The sequence below is a fragment of the Mobula hypostoma genome, chromosome 30, assembly GCF_963921235.1.
Source record: "Mobula hypostoma chromosome 30, sMobHyp1.1, whole genome shotgun sequence".
Lineage (NCBI taxonomy): Eukaryota > Metazoa > Chordata > Chondrichthyes > Myliobatiformes > Myliobatidae > Mobula > Mobula hypostoma.
This window is the reverse complement of record NC_086126.1, coordinates 18,694,065-18,717,264: the sequence shown is the minus strand read 5'-3', so window position 1 is coordinate 18,717,264 and position 23,200 is coordinate 18,694,065. Positions and strand designations below refer to the sequence as shown.

General features: G+C 45.5%; 1 protein-coding gene across 1 annotated transcript; it reads left to right on the top strand.

Moving 5' to 3' along the window:
- Window positions 1–15,526: 15,526 nt before the first annotated feature.
- Window positions 15,527–15,901, top strand: LOC134339588 (histone H2B-like). Its single transcript, XM_063036217.1, has one exon. The coding sequence runs from the start codon at window positions 15,527–15,529 to the stop codon at window positions 15,899–15,901; it is 375 nt and encodes a 124-aa protein (XP_062892287.1).
- Window positions 15,902–23,200: the final 7,299 nt, after the last annotated feature.

Here is a 23,200-nt window from a genome sequence, read left to right as displayed (position 1 = left end):
ACCTTAAATCCATTCCCTTTAGTTTTAAGCAGCCACACCTCGGAAAACAGTGTCTGCCTCTCTAACCTCTGTATGCCTCACATAATTTTATCCACCTCCATCAACTCACCTTTCAGATCCCCTTTAAACCTCCAATCTGTCACGCCAAAAACTATTCCCTCCAGTTTTAGCAATGAGAAAACTGTTCCTTCAACAGTTTCTACCTGTACATCTCTAGGTGATTCTATTGATCCATGAAGCTGTCCTCTGCACCAGTTTCTCAACCACACATTCATCGGTGGTATCTTCCTATATCTCCCTGCACTAACACGTGTCACTGGGAGTAACATAGAGCTTACTAATTTTTAGTTTCTCTCTTCCTTCTCCAGATTCACTGCACAGGACACAACCCTCCTCCTCCCTACGTTGCTGTTCCCAACATGCACCGTCCACCACGATGTCTGGCTGCTCAGCCTTCCATTTGAAATGTCCTGCAGCTGCTCTGAGACCATCAGACAATAAAACACAGGAGCAGAATTAGGCCGTTTGGCCCCATCCAGTCTGCTGCACCATTCTGCCAGGAGTAAGAGATCATGTCTGATCTCTTAGCCCTCTCAAACCCTCTTCCCCCTCCACAATCAAAAACCTCCACATTAAATAAACCCAATTTTTTGGCCACAGCCGTCTGTGGGGATAAACTCAGAGTCAGAACCAGAATCAGGTTTATTACCACTGGCGTGTGTCATGAAATTTGTTAATTTAGCAGCAGCAGTTCAATGCCGTACATGATACTTTATACTTTATTGACGCCAAACAATTGATACTAGAACATATAATCATCACAGTGATATTTGATTCTGCGCTTTCTGCTCCCTGGATTATAAATTGATAGTAAATATTAAAAATTTAAATTGTAAATCATAAATGGAAAATAGAAAAATGGAAAGTAAGGTAGTGCAAAAAAACTGAGAGGCAGGTCCGGATATTTGCAGGGTACAGCCCAGATCCGGGTCAGGATCCGTTCAGCAGTCTTATCACAGTTGGAAGGAAGCTGTTCCCAAATCTGGCCGTATGAGCCTTCAAGCTCCTGAGCCTTCTCCCGGAGGGAAGAGGGACGAAAAGTGTGTTGGCTGGGTGGGTCGTGTCCTTGATTATCCTGGCAGCGCTGCTCCGACAGCATGCGGTGTAACGTGAGTCCACGGACGGAAGAGTGGTTTGTGTGATGTGCTGCGCCGTGTTCACAATCTTCTGAAGATCCTTCTGGTCTTGGACACGACAACTTCCATACCAGGTTGTGATGCACCCGAGAAGAATGCTTTCTACGGTGCATCTATAAAAATTTGTGAGGGTTTTAGGGGACAGGCCAAATTTCTTTAGTTTTCTCAGGAAGTAAAGACGCTGGTGGGCCTTCTTGGTAGTGGATTCTGCTTGGTTGGACCAAGTCAGGTCATTTGTGATATTGACCCCAAGGAACTTAAAGCTTTAACCCTGTTCCACTTGCGCACCACCGATGTAAATTGGGTCGTGCGGTCCGCTACTCCTTCTGAAGTCAACAACCAATTCCTTCGTCTTGCTGATGTTGAGGATTAGGTTATTGTCTTCGCACCATGCCACCAGGTTCTTAATTTCCTCTCTGTACTCAAACTCATCATCACCCGGGATACAGCCTACAATTGTTGTGTCATCAGCAAACTTATATATTGAGTTTGATGGAAACTTGGCTGCACAATCATGGGTGTACAGTGCGTACAGCAGGGGGCTGAGTACACAGCCTTGTGGGGCACCAGTGCTCAGAGTGATTGTAGAGGAGAGCTTGTCCCCTATTTTCACAGCCTGGGTCCTGTCTGTGAGGAAGTTGAAGATCCAGCTGCAGATCTGAGTGCTGAGGACCAGGTTCCGGAGCTTAGGAATCAGTTTATTTGGAACGATGGTATTAAAGGCAGAGCTGTAGTCAATGAAAAGGAGCCTTACGGATGCGCCTTTATTCTCCAGGTGTTCTAAGGAGGAATGTAGGGCCAGAGAGATGGCATCTGCCGTTGACCTGTTGCTCCGGTAGGCGAATTGTAAAGCGTCGAGGTTGACCAGTAGGCTGTGGTTGATGTGTGCCAAAACCAATCTCTTGAAGCACTTCATAGCAATTGATGTCAGAGCCACAGGTCGATAGTCGTTCAGGCATGCCACCTTGCTCTTCTTCGGCATTGGGATTATCGTTGCCTTCTTAAAACACAAGGGGACCTTTGACTGAAGCAAGGAGCAGTTGAAGACGTCAGCAAACACTCTAGCCAGCTCGCTTGCACAGGGTCGGAGAACCCGTCCTGGGACGCCATCTGGGCCCGTCGCCTTCCTTGGATTTATTTTCAGGAAGGCCCTTCTAATGTCCTAGGTGACAATGAATCTCGATGCCATCAGGTCTGGTTCATCCGGAGGGAGCTGGACGTTCCTCTTCTGTTCGAATCTTGCGTAGAATACGTTAAGTTCGTCAGGAAGAGAAGCGCCACAGTTATTGATATTCCCAGCCTTTTCTTTGCACCCAGTAATCTCATTTAGACCCTGCCATAGTCTACTGGCATCCCTCTGGTTGGCCTGGGCTTCCTACTTGGCTCGATATTGCCTCTTGGCACCCTGAATGGCTTTCCGGAGTTCACACCTGGATTCAGTGTAGCAACTGGTATCCCCAGACTTAAAAGCTGCAGCTCTAGCCTTTAAAAGGGACTTGACCTTATATTCATCCAAGGTTTCCAGTTAGGGAATACCCAGATCGTCTTGTGAGACAAACAGTCCTCCGTGCATTTCCAAATAAAGTCTGTGACAGCTGAGGCATAGTCATCGAGGTTAGCTGCCGAGTCCTTGAATACGAACAGTCCACCGATTCAAAGCAGTCATGGAGGACCTCATCCGTTCCCTCCGTACAACGTTACACAACTTTTGACACCCTGACTTCCCGCTTCAGTTTCTGTTTGTAAGCCGGGAGGAGCAGTACGGCCTAATGGTCCGATTTTCCGAAGTGAGGTCGTGGGACAAAACGGTAGGCATCCTTGACTGTTGTGTGGCAGTGGTCAAGTATATTCAGGCCTCTAGTGGGGCAGGAGTCATGTTGGTATAACTTTGGCAGCACCTTTCTGAGGTTGGCCTGGTTAAAGTCCCTGGCTGTAATGAGCAAAACCTCCGGATACCTGGTCTCAATTTCAAGATAATATAGAAAGAATAAATAAATCAGTATGTGTGTATATGGATATGTGTATTACGTAGATTAAAAACAGTGCAAAAACAGAAATAATATAGTACAAATAATACAGCAGATAGAATACATCTATAGCAGTTTTTGAGTGTTTTAAAGTGACAGAACAAATATCTTCAAACTCCTGATGGAATATATCCACTGTCTTGCCTTTATACTGTAGCTGCATCAATATGTTGGGACCAGGTTAGATCATCGGCGATATTGACACCCGGGAACTTGAAATTGTTCACTCTCTCCACTTCTGATCCCTCTCTGAGGATTGGTTCGTGTTCCCTCATCTTACGTTTCCTTCAATCTGCTCTTTTGTCGCACTGACATTAAACACAAGGTTGTTGCTGTGACACCACTCAACTAGCTGGTGTAGCTCGCTCTTCTACGCCCTCTCCTCTCCATCTGAAATTCTACCAACAGCATATTATGGATGGCATTTGAGCTATACTTAGTCGCACAGTAATGGGCGTAGAGGGAGCAGAGCAGTCGGCTAAGCACACATCCCTGAGGGGCACCAGGGCCAGTGTTAATTGTCAGCGAAGAGAAGATATTAATTTGAATTTGAATTGACTTTATTCCTTGCATCCTTCATGTACATGAAAAAATCTTTACGTTACATCTCGGTCTAAATGTGCAATGTGCAATCATAGTAATTTATAATAATTGATACAAAATAGAACAGTCAATTTCACATAGAAATACCCTCAAATCAGCGTGAGTTAATCAGTCTAATGGCCTGGTGGAAGGAGCTGTCCCGGAGCCTGTGGTCCTGGCTTTTATGCTGTGGTACCATTTCCTGGATGGTTGCAGCTGGAATAGATTGTGGTTGAGGTGACTCGGGTCCCCAATGATCCTTTGGGCTCTTTTCTCACACCTGTCTTTGTAAATGTCGTGAATCATGTGAAGTTCACAACTACAGATGTGCTGGGCTGTCCACACCACTCTCTGCAGAGTCCTGCGATTAAGAGAGGTACAGTTCCCACACCAGGCAGTGATGCAGTCAGTCAGGATGTTCTCAATTGTGCCCCTGTAGAAAGTTCTTAGGATTTGGGGGCCCATAGCAAACTTCCTCAACCGTCTAAGGTGAAAGTGACGCTGTTGTGCCTTTTTCACCACACAGCCTGTATGTATAGACGATGTGAGCTCAGTAATATTGATGCCGAGGAACTTAAAGCTGTTTGCCCTCTTAACCCCGGATCCATTGATGTCAGTAGGGGTTAGCCTGTCTCCATTAATCCACACAATCTGATTATCACCAGTCTGCACAGATTGTGGTCTCCTGGTTAGGGAGTCGAGGATCCAATTGCAGAGGGACTAGGTTCTGTAGCTTAGTAATCAGGACTGTGGGAATGATGGTGTTAAACGCTGAGTTCTAGTCAGTGAACAACATCCTGACATAGGTTTAACAGATTCAATACCTTTACTAAGGATCTTACTCCTCATCTTTGTTCTAACAGGGTGTCCCAGTATTCTGAGGCTGTGTCCTGTGGTCCTGGACTGTCCCATTATCAGAAACACCCTCCCCACTCCATCCCAGGCCTTTCGATATTTGATCGGTTTCAACGAGATTCCCTCATTCTTCTAAAGAAGATTGAGTTTCAGCCAAGAGCCATCAAACAATCTTCGTGCATTACCCCTTTTATTGCCAGGATAATCCTTGTGAACCTCCTCTGGACCCTCTCCTATGCAAGCACGTGCCTTTTTAGATATGGGGCCCAAAACAGTTCACAATATTCCAAGTGTGATCGGACCAATGCCTTATAACAGGGGTCCCCAACCTTTTTTGCACCACGGACTTGTTTAATATTGACAATATTGTTGCGGACCGGCCTACCCGGGTGGGGGGGGGTGTTGTTTAAATAGGGTTAAATTCACCTCAACGTGTCTTTTACAGTTAGTGTTGCCAACTGTCTCACTCCCAAATAAAGGACAGAAGTAGCAGTCAAATCCCGGGACACTTTACCCCAAAAAGACTACCATGACCATGAAGCCTTGCGTGGGCACCTGTGTGCGCATGTGCGTACGTGCCGATTTTTTTTCCCACAAATTGGCTTTGCCTTCATCTTCCTGACTATACTGTACATAAATTATTTCTACTTTATATTGGCTGTATAATTTATCATATCATTCCTGCTTTTACTATATGTTTTATTTTTATTTATTTTCGGGTTTTATGTGTTATTTGGTATGATTTGTTAGGTTTTTTTTGGGTCTGGGAACGCTCCAAAATTTTTCCCATATAAATTAATTGTAATTGCTTCTTCGCTTCATGCCATTTCATAGGAACGCTCTACCTTAGCAGGGGAAATACGGGACAAGACAATTCAGCCCAATTAAGGGACGTCCCGGCAAATACGGGACAGTTGGCAACCCTATGTTCAAGTTCAACAGTGCGTGACAAGGAATGAGGAAACGTGCAGCCAACTCATATAATTTCCTCACGGCTCGGTAGCATGTGCTTTGCTGGTTGGGGACCGCTGCCTTATAAAGTCTGAGCATTATTGCTTTTGTATTGTAGTCCTCTTGAAATGAATGCTAACGTTGGATTTGGTTTCCTTACCACCGACTCAACTGGGAAGTTTATCTTTTGGTAATTCTGCGCATCTGAGATGTGTCTGACCCTGGTACCCAGGAGGCGACACACCATTGTGTCATCTCTCCTGCGGCCACAGAATCTCCTGCACATCCCCTGTACTGTGAGTCTGCTGTCATCACTGCTCTGCTTGTCCTTTCCTCCCGCGGAGCATCGGACCGCGGTGTCAGTACCACCGAGCTGATGGGCTGCTGTGCTCTGGTTCATCATCCTCCCAGGGATATCCAAAGGAACGTGCTTGTTTCTGAGGGTCACAGCCACAGGAAGACATTGCACTGTCTGTCTCTTCCCCTTTCCAGTTGTGGTCGTGACCAAACTATTTGCAGCTTGACTTCAGGTTTGACCAACCCACTGAATCTCTGGTCTCAGCATCCTGCAATCTCTAGGTCTGTCCATCTCCAGCTCCATTTCCTTCACACGGTCAGTCAGGGGCGTTACCTCTTTCAGAACTCTGGGGTGCAGTTCATCTGGTCCGGGTGACCTCTGAACCCTCAGGTCTTTCAGCTTTTTGAGCACCTTTTCCCTTGTAATAATAACTGCACTCTCTTCTCTTCCCTCACACCCTTCAGCATCTGGCACACTGCTAGTACCTTCCAGTGATGCAAAATACTCATTTAGTTCATCTGCCATCTCCTTGTAACCTTCCCCCCCCCCCGCCGCAACTCCCCGGCTGTTATTATTCCTCTGGCCTTATTTTCTAGCAGTCCTATATCCAATCTCACCTCTCTTTTATTTTTACGTACTTGAAAAAGCTAAAACTATCCATTTTGATCATGTTTGCCAGATTGCTTGCATGTTTCATCTCTTCCCTCTTTAGGTTGCTGTCTGTCAGGTGTTAAAGTTTCCCAATCCTCTGTATTCTGAATATTTTTTGCTTGTTGTCTGCCCTCCCTTTTGGTTTTACATTAGCTCTGACTTCCTTGTCAGCCACGGTTGTACCATTTTGCCATTTGAGTATTTAGACCATAAGACAAAGGAGCAGAAGTCGGCCATTCGGCCCATCGAGTCTGCTCCGCCATTTTATCATGAGCTGATCCATTTTATCCTATTCAGTCCCACTGCCCCGCCTTCTCACCATAACCTTTGATGCCCTGGCTACTCAGATACCTATCAATCTCTGCCTTAAATACGCCCAATGACTTGGCCTCCACTGCTGCCCGTGGCAACAAATTCCATAGATTCACCACCCTCTGACTAAAAAAATTTCTTCGCATTTCTGTTCTGAAAGGGCGCCCTTCAATCCTTAAGTCATGCCCTCTCGTACTGGACTCCCCCATCATGGGAAACAACTTTGCCACATCCACTCTGTCCATGCCTTTTAACATTCGAAATGTTTCTATGAGGTCTCCCCTCATTCTTCTAAACTCCAAGGAATACAGTCCAAGAGCGGACAAACGTTCCTCATATGTTAACCCTCTCATTCCCGGAATCATTCTCGTGAATCTTCTCTGTGCCCTCTCCAACTTTAGCACATCCTTTCTTAAATAAGGAGACCAATACTGCCCACAGTACTCCAAGTGAGGTCTCACCAGCGCCTTATAGAGCCTCAACATCGCACCCCTGCTCCTCTACTCTATTCCTCTAGAAATGAAAGCCAACATTGCATTCGTCTTCTTCACTACTGACTCAACCTGGAGGTTAACTTTAAGGGAATCCTGTACGAGGACTCCCAAGTCCCGTTGCATCTCAGAACTTTGAATTCTTTCTCCATTTAAATAATAGTCTGCCAGTTTATTTTTTCTGCCAAAGTGCATAACCATACACTTTCCAACATTGTACTTCATTTGACACTTCTCTGCCCATTCTTCCAATCTATCCAAGTCTCTCTGCAGACTCTCCATTCCCTCAGCACTACCGGCCCCTCCACCTATCTTCATATCGTCAGCAAACTTAGCCAGAAAGCCATCTATTCCATAATCCAAATCGTTGATGTACAATGTAAAAAGAAGCGGCCCCAACACTGATCCCTGTGGAACACCACTGGTAACCGGCAGCCAACCAGAATAGGATCCCTTTATTCCCACTCTCTGTTTCCTGCCAATCAGCCAACGCTCTATCCATATATGTAACTTTCCCGTAATTCCATGGGCTCTTATCTTGTTAAGTAGCCTCATGTGTGGCACCTTGTCAAAGGCCTTCTGAAAATCCAAATATACAACATCCACTGCATCTCCCTTGTCTAGCCTACTGGTAATTTCCTCAAAAAATTGTAATAGGTTTGTCAGGCAGGATTTTCCTTTAAGGAATCCATGCTGAGTTCTGCCTATCTTGTCATATGCCTCCAGGTACTCTGTAACCTCATCCTTAACAATCGACTCCAACAACTTCCCAACCACCAACGTCAAGCTAACAGGTCTATAATTTCCTTTTTGCTTCCTTGCCCCCTTCTTAAATAGCGGAGTGACATTTGCAATCTTCCAGTCTTCCGGAACCATGCCAGAATCTATCGACTTTTGAAAGATCATCGCTAATGCCTCCGGAATCTCCACAGCTACTTCCTTCAGAACACGAGGGTGCATTCCATCTGGTCCAGGAGATTTATCGACCTTCAGCCTATTCAGATTCCTGAGTACTTTCTCTGTCGTAATTGTGACTGCGCACACTTCGCTTCCCTGCCACCTTTCGAGTGTCCAATGTACTGCTGATGTCTTCCTCAGTGAAGACTGATGCAAAATACTTGTTCAGTTCCTCTGCCATCTCCTCATCTCCTATTACAATTCCTCCAGTATCATTTTCTATCGGTCCTATATCTACTCTCACCTGTCTTTTACTCTTTATATACTTGAGAAAGCTTTTAGTATCCTCTTTGATATTATTTGCTAGTTTCCTTTCATAGTTAATCTTTTCTCTCTTAATGACCTTCTTGGTTTCCTTTTTTAAGGTTTTAAAAACTTCCCAGTCCTCTGTCTTCCCACTGTGCCAATCATAATAATGATCAGACTTTATAAAGTACTGGGGAGGTCTCACTGGAGTGTTGTGAGCAGTTTTGGGCCCTTTTTCTCATGAAGGATGGGCTAAAACTGGATTGCTTTCAAAGGAAGTTCTCCAGATTGATTGCAGGATGAAACAGGTTGCCACATGAAGAGTGTTTAATGGCTCTGGGCCTGTATTCAATGGAATTTTTGAACAATGAGGTGTGGCCCAATTGAAACCTATCGAAGTGTGAAAGGCAATGATAAAGTGGATGTGCAGAAGATGGGAGTGTCGAATATCAGAGGACACAGCCTCGGAATAGAGGAGCATCTTTGTAGAATGTGGAGAATGAGAAATTTCTTTAGCCAGAGGGTGGTGAATCTGTGGAATTCATTGCCACAGGGAGCTGTCAAGCCAGGACTTTATGTATATTTAAGGCAGAGGTTGATAGATTCTTGATTGGTCAGAGTATGAAGGGATACAGGGGAAAGGCAGGAGACTGGGGCTGAGAGGAAAAATGGATCAGCCACAATCAAATGTCAGAGCAGACTTGATGGGCCAAATGGTCGAATTCTGCTCCTATATCTTAGTCTATATCACCTCCTCAGAAACCTCAATCAATTTTATCAAGCGTGATCTGCCCACACAAAACATGTTGATTGTCCCAAAGCAGGCCATGCCTTTTTGAATGTGCATAAATCCTGGACCTCAATATCCTCCCCAATAGCTTCTCTACCACTGAAATGAGGCTGCCTTGCCTATAGATTCCTGGATTCTTGTTATTTCCCTTCTTGATCAAAGCTGCAACATTTGCGACACTCCAGTCCTGTGGGACCTCACGTGTTGTGATGGAGGACACATAGATCCTTGTCAAATCCCCAGCAATCTGCTCACTTGTTTCTTTCACTATTGCAGGATATATGCCTTCAGGCCCTGGAGTCTTATCCATCTCATTGCTTCTCAGACGTCCCAGCACAGCCTCCTCCTTAATCTCAACACCTCTCTGCACATTAGCATGTCTCACTCTGTTTTCATTGTCATTCAATTCCTTCTCCTCATAATTACTGACACAACATACTCATTTAGTACCTCAGTCACTTGGTCTGACTTCAACCACAACATTCCTCCTTTAATCTTGAGTCGACCTTTCCATTCTCTGTTTATCCTCGTCTCATTAATACAAATCACAAGGCCTTGGGATCATCTTTGGTCCCACTCCACAAGAACAGTTTGTGGCCCCATTTGGCCTTTCCTATCATCTGCTTTAACATTTCTCTGCTATCTTTATATTCCAAAGGTACCCAGTCTGACTTTAGCTTCACAAACCTTCCATATCCTTCTGACTAAATTTAGGATCTCTCTGCTCATCCGAAGTTCCCTTACTTACCATCCTTCTCCTCACTCCTCACCAGAACATGCTGATCCTGAACTCAGAGTTGCTGGTCTTTAAACAACTCCCACGTCAGATGTGGACTTGTCTGACAGTGGCTGCTCCCAATCAATGCCCCTTGGTTCCTGTCTTCCTCCGTCCTGACTTGCCCTCCTGCAATTTAGTACCTTCATACAAGATATAATTTTATTCTTACTCATAACTTTAAATAAAGTTGTGATCACTGTTCCCAAAATGTTCACTGACTCTTGGCTGTCAGTTGGCCTGGCCCATTTCCCAAAACTAATTCCCGTCTGTTCTCAGCTCTGGTTGGGCCCTGTACGTAAGGTTTCAAACACTCCTTGGATTCACTGAACAAATCTTGTGCATTTGAGCAAGATCCAATCATTTGCAGGGAAGATGAAGTCCCTCACTATGACAACCCTGTTGTTCTGCACCTCTCCATAAGCATCAACATATCTGATCCTCCACCTGCCAGTGGTTATTGGGGACCAATACGATAATTCCATCAGTGTAACTGCAGATTGTCTCTGTAAATGAGCCTTCTAGTTTGCTGTGACATTCCCAGTGGGGTAACCTCTGCATCTTTTACCCCCCACTCACATGTAAAACAATCAAACCCAGGAATGTTGAGCTGCCAGCCCTGTCCCTCTGCTAACGTAATACTCGTAGTGTTGAAATAAACTCATTTCAGCCCATCAGTCCCACCGTGTTTATTAGCTTGACATTGGCTCTCGTTCTTTTCAGACTGTCTTGTCATACATACATTCTCCCACTTGCTACTCTTGTTCAAACTCTGCCAAGTGACACCATCAAACCTCTTGACGAAAATGTTGGTTCCCCTCCTGTTCAGATGCAAATGGTCTTGTTTGTCCCGGTCTCCCACCTGCCTGGAAGAGAGTCCATTGATCCATGAAGACCTCCCTCCCGCATCAGTTCCTCAGCAACAAATTAAACTGCATAAAATATCGATTTCCCTCCACACATGCTTTGCGTCGTAATACAATCCTGGAAGTCCTGATTTTTTTAACTTTGTTCCCGAAAATCACTGTGCAGGACCTCATCCCTGCTCATTTAATCACTGCCGTGTAGCACGAAGGAGGCTCCCCGGAAACATATCGGCTCCCCTCCTCCTTGGACCCGTCTGTCGTCTCCCTTGAGACCCAATGATCCTTATACCTGAAGACCCACCCACCCCACACCAGCTCCTCAGCCACCCCTTTACCTGGGCTTTAGAAGGTGCCAGAAGCGCGGTCTGTATATCTGGTTATGTATCCTGTTCCAGTATGTGACCGGTCTTTCATTTCCCTGGTGACCCAGAGGAACAATTGTTCTACTGAATCAACCCTCTCATCACTGGAAGTGACTGCACCCTCACCCACCAACTGCTGTGCCTGAGGGCGCTCGCACTGGTCATGGGGCCGGGAGGGACAGACCGAGAACCTCGGGGATTTGCAGAATGGAAAAACACTTCCTATAATTTAAAGCAGGAGAATCGGTAAATTCCCAGAAATCCTCCAGTATGTACGTGGTGTGTGAGGGAGTTTTGTTTTTCGCAGGAGCGTTTTGTGTCGGATGAATCGTTGGAAATTGGCAGTTGTGGTAAAGTGAAGGCGGAGCTGGACGATGAGAGGCCGCTCTCAGCTCTGTCCGTCACTCTGACTCTGTCTCCTCCCCTCCCTGCCTCTGTCTCTCTGCGCGTTTCTCGGGCAGGAGTGGTGGCAGAGGATTGGAGGATGGGTCATGTTATGTGGTAATTTAGAATCGAAGGAAAAGTAAGCACAAGACATTATGCTGATGAAGGGTCTCGGCCTGAAATGCCAGCTGTTTACTGGCTGCCTGGCCTGCTGAGTTCCTCCAGCATTGTGTGTGTGTCGCTGCAAGGAAAAGCCCGGGAGCTTCAGACTGGTGAGACTCGTGCCTGGAAGGAGAGATCACGTGATCCAGGGCACTGGGTACAATCGTTTGTTCGTCCATCATTGACGTCAATGAGGACCTCAACACCATTATGATGGTGTCGAGACTAGCGCGTGATTTGGATTTAAGTGAGGGAGAGTTGCGCAGTGTCAGCCTCACTCTCTCGTCCCAATTCCCATCTGGATCCAGTGGCAAGACAGAGTCTAGACGGCTGGAGATGGGACTAGGCGCAGTGGATGACCAGGACGTCTTCTGTGTCTTGTCCTGCTCTGCACGTTCCACGACGCTTGCAGAGACCGCCTTCTTGACCGTTGGACCTTCCATTGGTCTCGTCCGCTCAATCCGCCGGAGTCTGTCTTCACATGCTGGGATAGACAACTCCCTATCTCACCGAGGGTTTGAGACCCGTCGGCTACCCTCACCTGGTTTAGCCGGCTGCCCGGGGTGTGGCCGCGGTCGCATGCAAACAGCTACGGGGAGCCACAGGTGAGAGCTGAGTGCCAGGTGGGGACCAAAGGTGGACTGGGTACAATATCGGCCTGGTGGTGGGAGACAAAGTCATTGTTTAGACTGGAGAGCTGTGATCAATAGTGTGGCACCGGGATTCGAGTCAAGTCTGCTGTTGCTGTTCATTTATTAAAGACTCGGCTGACAATGTCACTGCCTGGCTCAGCAGATTTACCGATGTCACTAAAGTTGGTGATACCGTGGAGTGTGAAACAATGCAACTAACATTACAACAGGATGGTGATCAATGAAGTCAGTGATTTGAGGAATGACGGATAAATGTTAAATGTTCCATTGTCATTGACGAACGAGGGCAGAACTGCCGTGGGGAATGGTCTGTCCCTGGGAGTGCTGTAAAACAGAGATATCGGGGTGCAGATATCGAAGTCCTTCAGAGTGTAAACACAGGTAGGCAGGACGGTGAAGAAGGTGTCGCCACATTTGCATTCATCGGTCAGAGTATCGGGCACTGGACTGTGACGTCACATTACAGCTCTCCCAGCCTCGGGGAAACTACTCTTGGAGCACGGAGTACAGTTATAGTTGCCCTGGGATCAGAGGGTGGCATTAAACTGGAGAGGGTGCAAAAGGGATTTAACAGGAGGCTGGATAGGCCAGGACCTTTCTCACCAGAGTGTATGTGACGTTAGAGAGGCTGATAAAATAATGGCAGACATTGATACGGTCAATAGTGAATCTGTTATCTCCAAGATTACAGATATAAAGTCAGAGACGAAAGATTTCAGTGAGACCCTGATGAGGAGGTTTTAATCACAGAATGTGCTATTTACATAGAACAAACTACCCCAAGTGGTGGTATAGGTGGGCACAGTTGCAATATCTCTTGGACTGTGGAGAGGGAAGTCTCACAGGGACATGGGCCAAATGCAGGCAACTGACAATGGTTTTGTTTGGCCACATGGTCAGCATGGATGTGTTGGGCTGAAGGGCCTGTTTCTGTGCTGCATAACTGAGTGACTACGTCTGCTGCTGTGGCAGAGCGGGAGGGACAGTGTCAGTAGTGAGAAGGTTTGGGGGATGTAGACAGGAGAGTGAATGGTTGAGGATGTGGCAGATGGAACAGAATGTGGGGAAATGTGCGATCACCCATTCCCAGGAACAAACTATAAGAGTCATTCCACACGGGGATGTTCACAGGGACCTGGGCATCCTTGTAAACAAATCACTTGAGTTAACATGCAGATACAACAAGTAATGAGAGAGGGAAACAGTATTTTGTCCTGTGATCCAGGAGGAGTGGAGAAGAGGGTACAGATGTCTCACTGGGATTATATAGGGCCCTGGTGAGAGCACATCTCGAGTATCGTGTCCAGGTTTGGTCACACTTCCTCAGGAAGGATATCCCTGCAATAGAGGGAGTGCAGTGACTGTTCTCCACACTGACTGGGCTGGTTCCAGGGATGGAAGGTTGGTTATGTGAGAGGAGAGTGTGTGGGCTAGGTCTGCATTCCCTGCAGTTCATGTGAAAACGTGGAAATCTGTTAGATTCTTTCAGGATGTGACAGGCAGTCAGCAAGGAGAATATTTCCCCTGAATAAGAATTCCATAACTGAGGAAAATACCCTCAGAATGAAGTGTAAATCACAATTTAATCGTGAGTAAAATTCTCCATTTGTGATGTCATGTCAGCACAAAAAATCCCGGATTTCAGAGATGTTTGCATTTTGGAATTATGGACCAATCTGCACAACCCTAATTACTACTTTGTACTGCAGTAAACACTGTTTATCCACGCAGTCCCAGGCACACAGATGCAAAATAAAGACAGGTGTAAATTTAAAGTAGGGAAGTTGAATCTTACTTGGGGGTAAAGCCTGATAACTAGGCCTCAGAACATTCTATTGCCCAAATGATCAAAATAAAGCCAAGTAACAAGGTCCAAAATACCCACAACATGTAGAATTACATACCTCTTGTTATGTTAGTCCATGGGATAAACCCTGGCTGGGTCGCCTGGGCGACGATGTCTCATGATTGAAGACCCGAACCACCCAATGACCCTAAATACTGTTACTAATGATGTGTCCCTTTGCACACCCAGTTCATTAAGCCAAGTTGTGTCAGGCCACATTAATGAAAGGCATGGGCCAGATTGAAGTGGCTACACTACACTACCCTATCCACCATAGCCCCACCTATCTCACCATACTAAACTCTACAGCCTTATCTCTCCCAGCCCCGCATACACATCCACCAGCCCTACCCTCAAACCTAATCCTGAGATCCAAGGGGGCACACACCCCAATTAACCCTGGGCACACCCCCACAAACCCGATGACTCATGTAAGGAGGAGGAAGATCCAATAAAGGCAAGTGTTGGACCTGGTTAATGAAGGCATGGGCCAGATCAAAGTGGCAGCGTTGTGTGACACTGAATCTGGAGTGACGAGATGAAGAAGTACAAGAGGGATGATTCTCCCACTGCCCGCATAATCTCTTTGTTATTTAGATTTTGTTCTGATAGTCTTCTATTTTAATATTTTGGTATAATTCATATTTAATTTCAGTGTTTCTTGTCAGTGTTGTGTCTGTGATGCTGCTACAAATACGTTGTTCCTTTCACCTGTGCGTAAATAAACTCGATTTGAACTTTATATTGAAATGTCGAAATCTCTACTTCACTCTCCTGCTGCCCTGTGTCATGAACTAAACGTCTTAGTGTTTAATTTTTACAATATTTCATCTTTGTTTTCATTTTGCTTTTGAAATTTGCGTTTCCCTTTTCAATTTCAGCCCGCGCACCGGCCTGTCTCTGCCCTTCAGTACTTCCTCCCACATCAAACGACAGCGGTAACCCCGCCCATTGGCGCCGCTTCCCATCCCCCAGCGTTCCGATTGGTGATTCATTTCTCCAAACAGCCAATGGAAATGCTCAGAATTCCCATCCTCATTAACATACCGCTTTGGGCGCTGCCTATTTAATCCGCGCTCCGAACAGCTTCTGCTCATTATCGTGTTTGAAACCGACCAGGAAATGCCGGATCCAGCGAAACCCGCTCCCAAGAAGGGCGCCAAGAAAGCTTTGTCCAAACCAGCGAGCAAGTCTGGCAAGAAGCGCAAGAGGTCGAGGAAGGAGAGTTACTCCATCTACATCTACAAAGTGATGAAGCAGGTTCACCCCGACACCGGCATCTCCTCCAAGGCCATGAGCATCATGAATTCATTCGTCAACGATATTTTCGAGCGCATCGCGGGCGAGGCTTCCCGCCTGGCTCATTACAACAAGCGGTCAACCATCAGCTCCCGGGAGATCCAGACCGCCGTGCGCCTGCTGCTGCCCGGGGAGCTGGCCAAGCACGCCGTGTCCGAAGGGACAAAGGCGGTGACCAAGTACACCAGCTCCAAGTGAAGACAAACTTACTGACAAAACAAACCGGAAAATCAAAGGCTCTTTTAAGAGCCACTCACGCCTTTTAAGAGCTACTCACGGCTCATTCAGAATCTTACCCCCGTTAATCAGAACTTGCTGTCCGCTGCTCAGTATAATCACAATTTCTCTGTTAATTCCTGCCAACAGCACAGACACGGAATCGTTACGCACCCGTTTCCCCGTCGCTTCCTCTCGGTTATCACATTTCTCTGACGTGGACGCTAATTGTTGTTTTTGGTTTAATTACCCGTGGGTTCGTTAAGCTTTGTCCCATTTTGGTTACTTCTCTTAACCCCATTCCAACGCAAGAGCTGAACATTGTCACGGGTCGTTCAGAGTATTTGATAAAGCTCCACTTTCTGACGGGTGACCCGTTGGTAAACTGATTTGAGTTTACACAATGACCGACCGCGAATAGCAGCTGAGAATCAGTTTTATTCCAATCGTTTATCAACTGAAAGATATCGGTGAACTAATGTCCCAGACACCATCGCAATATTAACTACACTTTGTTTAAGTGTGTCGGAGTCCAGTAACGGGGGTAAAGAGCCGACAAACAAACCTGTTGTGGTTTAATTTCAGCAACAAAGGCTTTTTTGGCGGTGTTTACAAATTTCAGTTTATTTCGACGGTTAGACGGCATTTTCCGCGCTTCTACCGTTGCTGTCTCTTGATTGGTGAATAAGGCAGCTCTGTGATTGGAATATTTGCTCTTTCCAATCAGATCAGGCACTGTTTCACCAATCATAAACGCCCCACTACATTCCGCATCTCCCGCCCCGCCTGTATCATAGGGCGATTTGCAGAAGCCTGATTCCTAATGGTCAAAACTACTTTTATTTCTGATTTATCAAATCTATGTGATGTTATATGTATTCAGGAAACCTGATTGTTATCGCATTTAAGTTCTTCCTTCCAGTGTTATATTGTAATTCAGCATGATAGTTTAGTTGGTAGAGCAGGTGGTGGTGCAAGTTTTTTAAAGAGAGGGAGAGGGCATAGAGTTGTGGATGTAAATGAAATGTCTGAGACATTTGAAGACACATTTGATTCCACAGGTAGGTGCAATAAAGCGGTATATTATTATAACGGCGACTGGACCTCTTCCTAGAGATGCTGCCTGGCCTGCTGCGTTCACCAGCAACTTTTATGCGTGTTGCTTGAAATTCCATCATCTGTAGATTTCCTCGTGTTTGTGTGTTGTTATAATCATTATGGAAAGCTTCCGATTGAGTTTCTGGAGAGTATATGTAGCTCTAGCTCACTAAGGGTTGTATGGTGTGGGGATTTTAACACATAGTTAGTTCACTGTGGGGTTGTTCTCAGATTGGTGATGTTTTGTTTATAGAAGAGTTTCAGATATTTCATATCCTGTGGTGGGAGAGGTACGAGATTTAATGTTCATAATAGTTCTGAAAATGCTGTAAATTTAACTTTAGTTTTGAACATTGGAGTGAGTAGTGGGATGTCATGGGAGATGAAGCATTGGGGAGTGATCATTTTCCTATGTTTATAAGCTTGGGTTTGGATTTATATATGGGGCATGAGGCCACTTTTAGGAGGTGGAACTCTGGTAAAGCAAATTGGGAGAAGTTTGAATGTTTTATGTGTTGAGTGTCTGGGCTGAATGGTGAGGATGATGTGGATTTCTGCAAAGAAACATTATTCATCAAATAGTGGTGGCAGAGATTCAATTTAAAAAGTGCATTAGTGGGAGAAAAGCTGTACCATGGTGGACGGAGGAGTGTGCAGAGGCAGTTACTGAGAGAAACGTGGCATTTCCGAAAGTTAAGAAGTATCACTCTCCGCCTGATCATATTAAGTGTAACAGGTCACAGGCCGTGGTGAGGAAAATAATGAAGCTTGTGAAAAACATTTACTGGACGTCATATTGTGAAAGTATTGGAAGGACTATTAAACTTGAAGATGTTTGGGGAATGACTAAGAAAATGGGGGCATGGGATTCATAGGGTTCCGAATATTGATTAAAGAAGGTAATACAATTGTTCCTGAAAGAGAGACGGTTGAGTCCTGGCTCGGTCATTTGCTTCAGTTCATAATCAAAATAGGTAGAGAGACTAAACAATGTAGTGATAAGGTTTTACAAAATACCTTAATGTGTTGGAAACCAGCTGTAGCAATGATAGTATTAGTGATGTAGAGTTTCTTTGTGTGAATTTAAGGAAGTTATTTATAGTACAGGTCAGACGGCTCCAGGAAAGGATGATACATGTTATTGCATGTTTTAACATATGGTCAACAACTCTTTAGAGATAATATTACATTTCTGAATTATAATTGGAGTTCAGGCCATCTTCCCTCCTCATGGAAAATGGCAATTATAGTGTCGATTCTAAAACCTGGGAAACCCCTGTTGGATCCTCCTAGATATAGACCAATATCACTGACGTCCCATTTGTGTAAACTGACAGAATGTATGGTAATAGTGTGGTTGAATTATATTCTGGAAAAGGGAGGTGATGCGCTGTTGTTAACATACTGGATTAATTTGAGGGGCAAGTGCTGGTTCCACGCCACATGTTTCAAAATCAGTCAATGATTTAATGCAGAAAACTCAGCAGCTACTTTAATACAACAAGCTTCCACAAACAATATACTCAATGGAGATGTCAATCCATGGCCTCCTACACAATGAGGCCACACTCAGGTAGGAGGAACAACACCTTGTATTCTGTCTTGGCAGCCTTCAATCTGATGGCATTAACATCGACTTCTTGATCTTCCAGTCATGCCTCCCCTCGCTCATCATTCCCCATCCCCTTTTCCCTCTCGTTGCCTGCCCATTGCCTCCCTCCGGTGTTCCTCCCCCCTTTTCTTTCATCCATGGCCTTCTGTTCTCTCCTGTCAGACTCCCCCTTCTCCAGCCCTGTATCTCTTTCACCGATCAACTTCCCAGCTCTTTACTTCATCCCTCCCCTCCCAGTTCCACCTGTCACTTTGTGTTTCTCTCTCCCCTCCCCACCTTTAAAATTTACTCCTCACTTTTTTCTCCAGTCCTGCTGAAGAATCTCGACCCAAAATGTCAGCTGTACTTTTATCCACAGATGCTGCTTGGCCTGCAGAGTTTCTCCAGCATGTTGTGTGTGTTCCTTGGATTCCCAGCATCTGCAGATTTTCTTCTGTTTATTACCCAATGTCAACAGGCATTTTGTGTGACAACTGTCAAAGTCCCACTCACTTTGAAATGCAGATATGAAACTCGAGGTTCAGCAGGTGCTGGGAGTAAACTGTAAAGTGACACACACAAAGTACTGTGGGAACTCAGCAGGTCAGGCAGCAACTAAACAGACAAGTACACAGTCTAGATAGGATGAAGTGTCTTGGCCCATAATATCAACTATTTATTCCTCTCCATAGATGCTGCCGGAGCCACTGACTCCCTCCAGCATTTTGCAAACATAAACCTTTTTTCAGTCAATCAGTTTCCAAATGTCCCTAAACTTTCATTTGCAGCCTCATCCTCCTGGTCTGATTCCCTCCTCCTCCTCCACGTAAACTCGAGCCTCCATCACATCTGGAGCCCCAAAGCCCTCATTTGTGCTGACCCCTCTTGTTTCTGCTCCACCATTCTGCTGTCGTACTTTAGAGGAGAATGTTGTATTGCAACAGCCTGGCAGTGTGAGGCACAGCTCTTCGAAATCAGTGAAAATGACATAAAACAATGAATCGAGCAGGACAGGAAGATTTTAACCACACAAGACTTCATCCTTGGTCCAGAGCCGTGAGGGATGAGGAATATTTGGGAGAAAACCCCAGTAAATTAATCCTCTGCAGTTTACAGAAAGTCATTCATGGAGTGAATTCAAGGTAATCTTCTTCATCCCCAGACAGGTGACCAGTTACATCCTGAACATTATAGGGTGAGTGAGTGGTGAACAGCAGGGATGGGTTTGAAAGCTCTGGTGTGGAATAGGAACACAAGCAGGTACCAGCTGGACTGAGTGGCCTCTGGACTGTTCATTAGCCGTGTGACAGGGAGGAAGCACCTGAGACACAGGATTTGAAATGGAATTGATTTATTTGTCTATGGCAGATCCACAATATTGAACACCAGTGTATTTTAAGATGGTGGGATGAACCCCCTCAATGCTCAGTGACCAGGGTTCAGTCCTGGATCTGATGAGCAGCCACAATATCTGTGGAATCTGACATTAACAGTCCCATATAGAGCTTATTTTAACTTCCTCCCTGATGTGAAGTTGCTGGTCTTTCAGCAGGTGGGATGACTTGAGTAAATTTCTTTGCTGACTCAGGACAGAAGTGTGTCCTCTATGAATTGTAAACTCACTGGAGCCTCACACGGTGGGTGAACTGAATGAATCTCCTCCCACACTGGAACAGGTGTGAAGCTATACTGAGAGACAGAGACAACAGAGCCAAGTCTAGCTGCTCACCGGTGTGAACTGGCTGGTGTTGTAAGAGCTCATGGGACTGAATTAATCCCGTCCCACACACGGAGCAGGTGAGTGGCCTCTCCCCATGTGAACTTGCTGGTGTATCTGCAGGTGCAGTGCCCTGATCTAATGAATCCCTTCCAAACTGAGTGGTAGTGAACGTCAACTCACTGGTATCAACTCTATGGCCATTTATCAGGTCAGTCCACGGAGAAGTCCACATATTGGGACTCTGGTGTGCTGTCTTCTCAACCATCTCCCCCTTCATATTCAGTGATTGGTCGCATTCAAATGCTGGGGAACTGACAGACACAGCAGAAATGACACACTGTTGCATTTGAGATTCTCAGACAGAAATTCTTTGCCTTTTCTGCCCTGTAAAATGTTTGCAAAGAAGATCAACAGGTGAAAGAGAATATATCTCAGTGAGATTATTTTAGTTTTCATGTTGATGTCTGATGTTACACTGTTACAGTGAGGCTGAACACTGTCCGGAGGATCAACACTTCTAACTGGGCATGGTTCAGGCATAAGGACACAACATCAAATTCTCTGTTTTCCTCTCTGCCCATCAAGCTGTGACTTGTATCTCTCTCCATAACTATAGCTTCACATTCTGGGTATCTCCCACAGACCTACTCAGCACACAATACAAACAGAGCTGCTTTGTGAGAGTTTCTGCTGATTGTGACCCTGCTGACATTCGACGGCGGTAAACTCAGAGTCAGCAATGCCATTGAACCTCAGGAGAATGTGATCAGGCTTTCTGGGTGCAGATTGACACTGCAGTATTCTTGTGGTGTGGAGGCTATTAAAAATAAAATGGCATGAGGCATTTTCTGTTTCAGGAAAACCATAACAACTCATTAATTGTCCTCCAAATACAGAAACGTAAAACACAGTTTAAAAAACAACCATGTACTTCCATCGTAACATCAGTCCAGCTTCTTAAAGAGAAACACAACTCAATGTCAGTGGTCGTTAATTATGCACTTTTCCACCCATTACATTACTCTGCACTGACACCCCCCCCAACAACTGAATCCACTCCATAGCCAAGAAAGCCCAGCAGCGTCTCTGCTTTCTGCAACAGCTGAGAAAAGCCCATCTGCCACCCCCCATCCTCACCACATTCCACAGAGGAGGTATCGAGAGCATCCTGAGCAGCTGCATCACTTCCTGATTCCGGAATTGTACCGTCTCGGATCGCAAGACCCTGCAATGGATAGTGAGGTGAGATCAGCTGAGAAGATCATCGGGGTCTCTCTTCCCATCATTACAGACATTTACACCACACGCTGCACCCATAAAGCCAACAGCATTGTGAAGGACCCCACGCACCTCTCATACAAACTCTTCTCTCTCCTGCCATCTGGCAAAAGGTACCAACGCATTTGGGCTCTCACTGGGCAACAGTTTCTTCCCCCAAGCCATCAGGCTCCTTAATACACAGAGTCTAGATTGACATCTACATCATTTGTTATTATATTGTAATTTGTCCTCTACTGTGCCTGTTGTCTTGTTTATTATTTATTGTACTGCCCTGCACTGTTTTGTGCTCTTTATGTAGTTCTGTGCAGGTCTGTAGTCAAGTGTAGTTTTTGTGTTGTTTTACATAGTCTAGTGTAGCCTTGTGTTCTCTCACTTAGTCTAGTCTAGTTTTGTGTTGCTTCATGTAGCACCATGGTCCTGGAGGAATACTGTTTCGTTTTTACTGTGTACTGTACCAGCAGTGTATGATTGAAATGACAATAAAAAGCAACTTGATTTGACTTGACTTGACTTGACTCTGTGATCTTCATAGCAGTTTATTTCCTTTCAATGGCACTTGCAGTATGATACGGACAAACACGTCAAGATCCCTCAGTGTATCAGACAGAAGTGGATATAGATCAGTTGGAATTCTGTCTGTTTGAAAACTTTCCTCACCATCCACAACTACACCAACATTCGTGTCATCAGCGATCTGATCAGCCCATGTGTGATATGATCTGATCAAACAGAGGTCCCATCACTGATCACTGTGGACACACTGGTTACATATCTACAGTCAAAATCATTCTCAATTCCATCAGCTCGAATGTCGCTCCACGATACACACCATTCAAACCCTCCCATGCAGAGACTCGAGGAAAGTGACACATTTATCACAAGACCAGAGTTGGGTTGAATGGTCTGGACTTGTTACTCTGGATGCTGTGCTCCAAAGTCCATCCAGATTAGTACAATGTAACCAGATACATCATCCCTGATATACCGATGTACAGCATTGTGTCACAAACAAGAGAAAATCTGCAGATGCTGGAAATCCAAGCCACACACACAAATACTGAACAAACTCAGCAGGTCAGGCAGCATCTATAGAAAAAAACACAGCCAATGTTTTGGGCCAAAACCCTTCGGCAGGACTTAAGGAGAAAATGTGAGGAGTAGATTTAAAAGTTGGGGTAGGGGTGAGAAAAATAAGGTGAGTGAAACCTGTAAGGGGACGGATGAAGTAAAGAGCTGGGATAAGTGAAAGAGACAGGAAGCCATGGAAGAAAGAAAAGGGAGGAGGAACACCAGAGGGAGATGGTGGGTGGGTAAGATGATGGGAAATGGTGAAGGGGAGGGGGGCAGTGGGAGGCATTACCAGAAATGCGAGAGTTCGATGTTCATGCCATCAGGTTGGAAGCTACCCATAAGGTGTTGTTCCTCCAACAAATGTGTGGCCACATCGCATTGTATGATATTGTTTAAAAAGCTAAAAAGAATTCAATTGTGAGGATGAATCTGAAAGAACTTACATACATTTACACTGCATGAGAGACCGGGAGACACAGTGCCAAGTATCAACTACCACACTGTACGGGAGACTGACAGG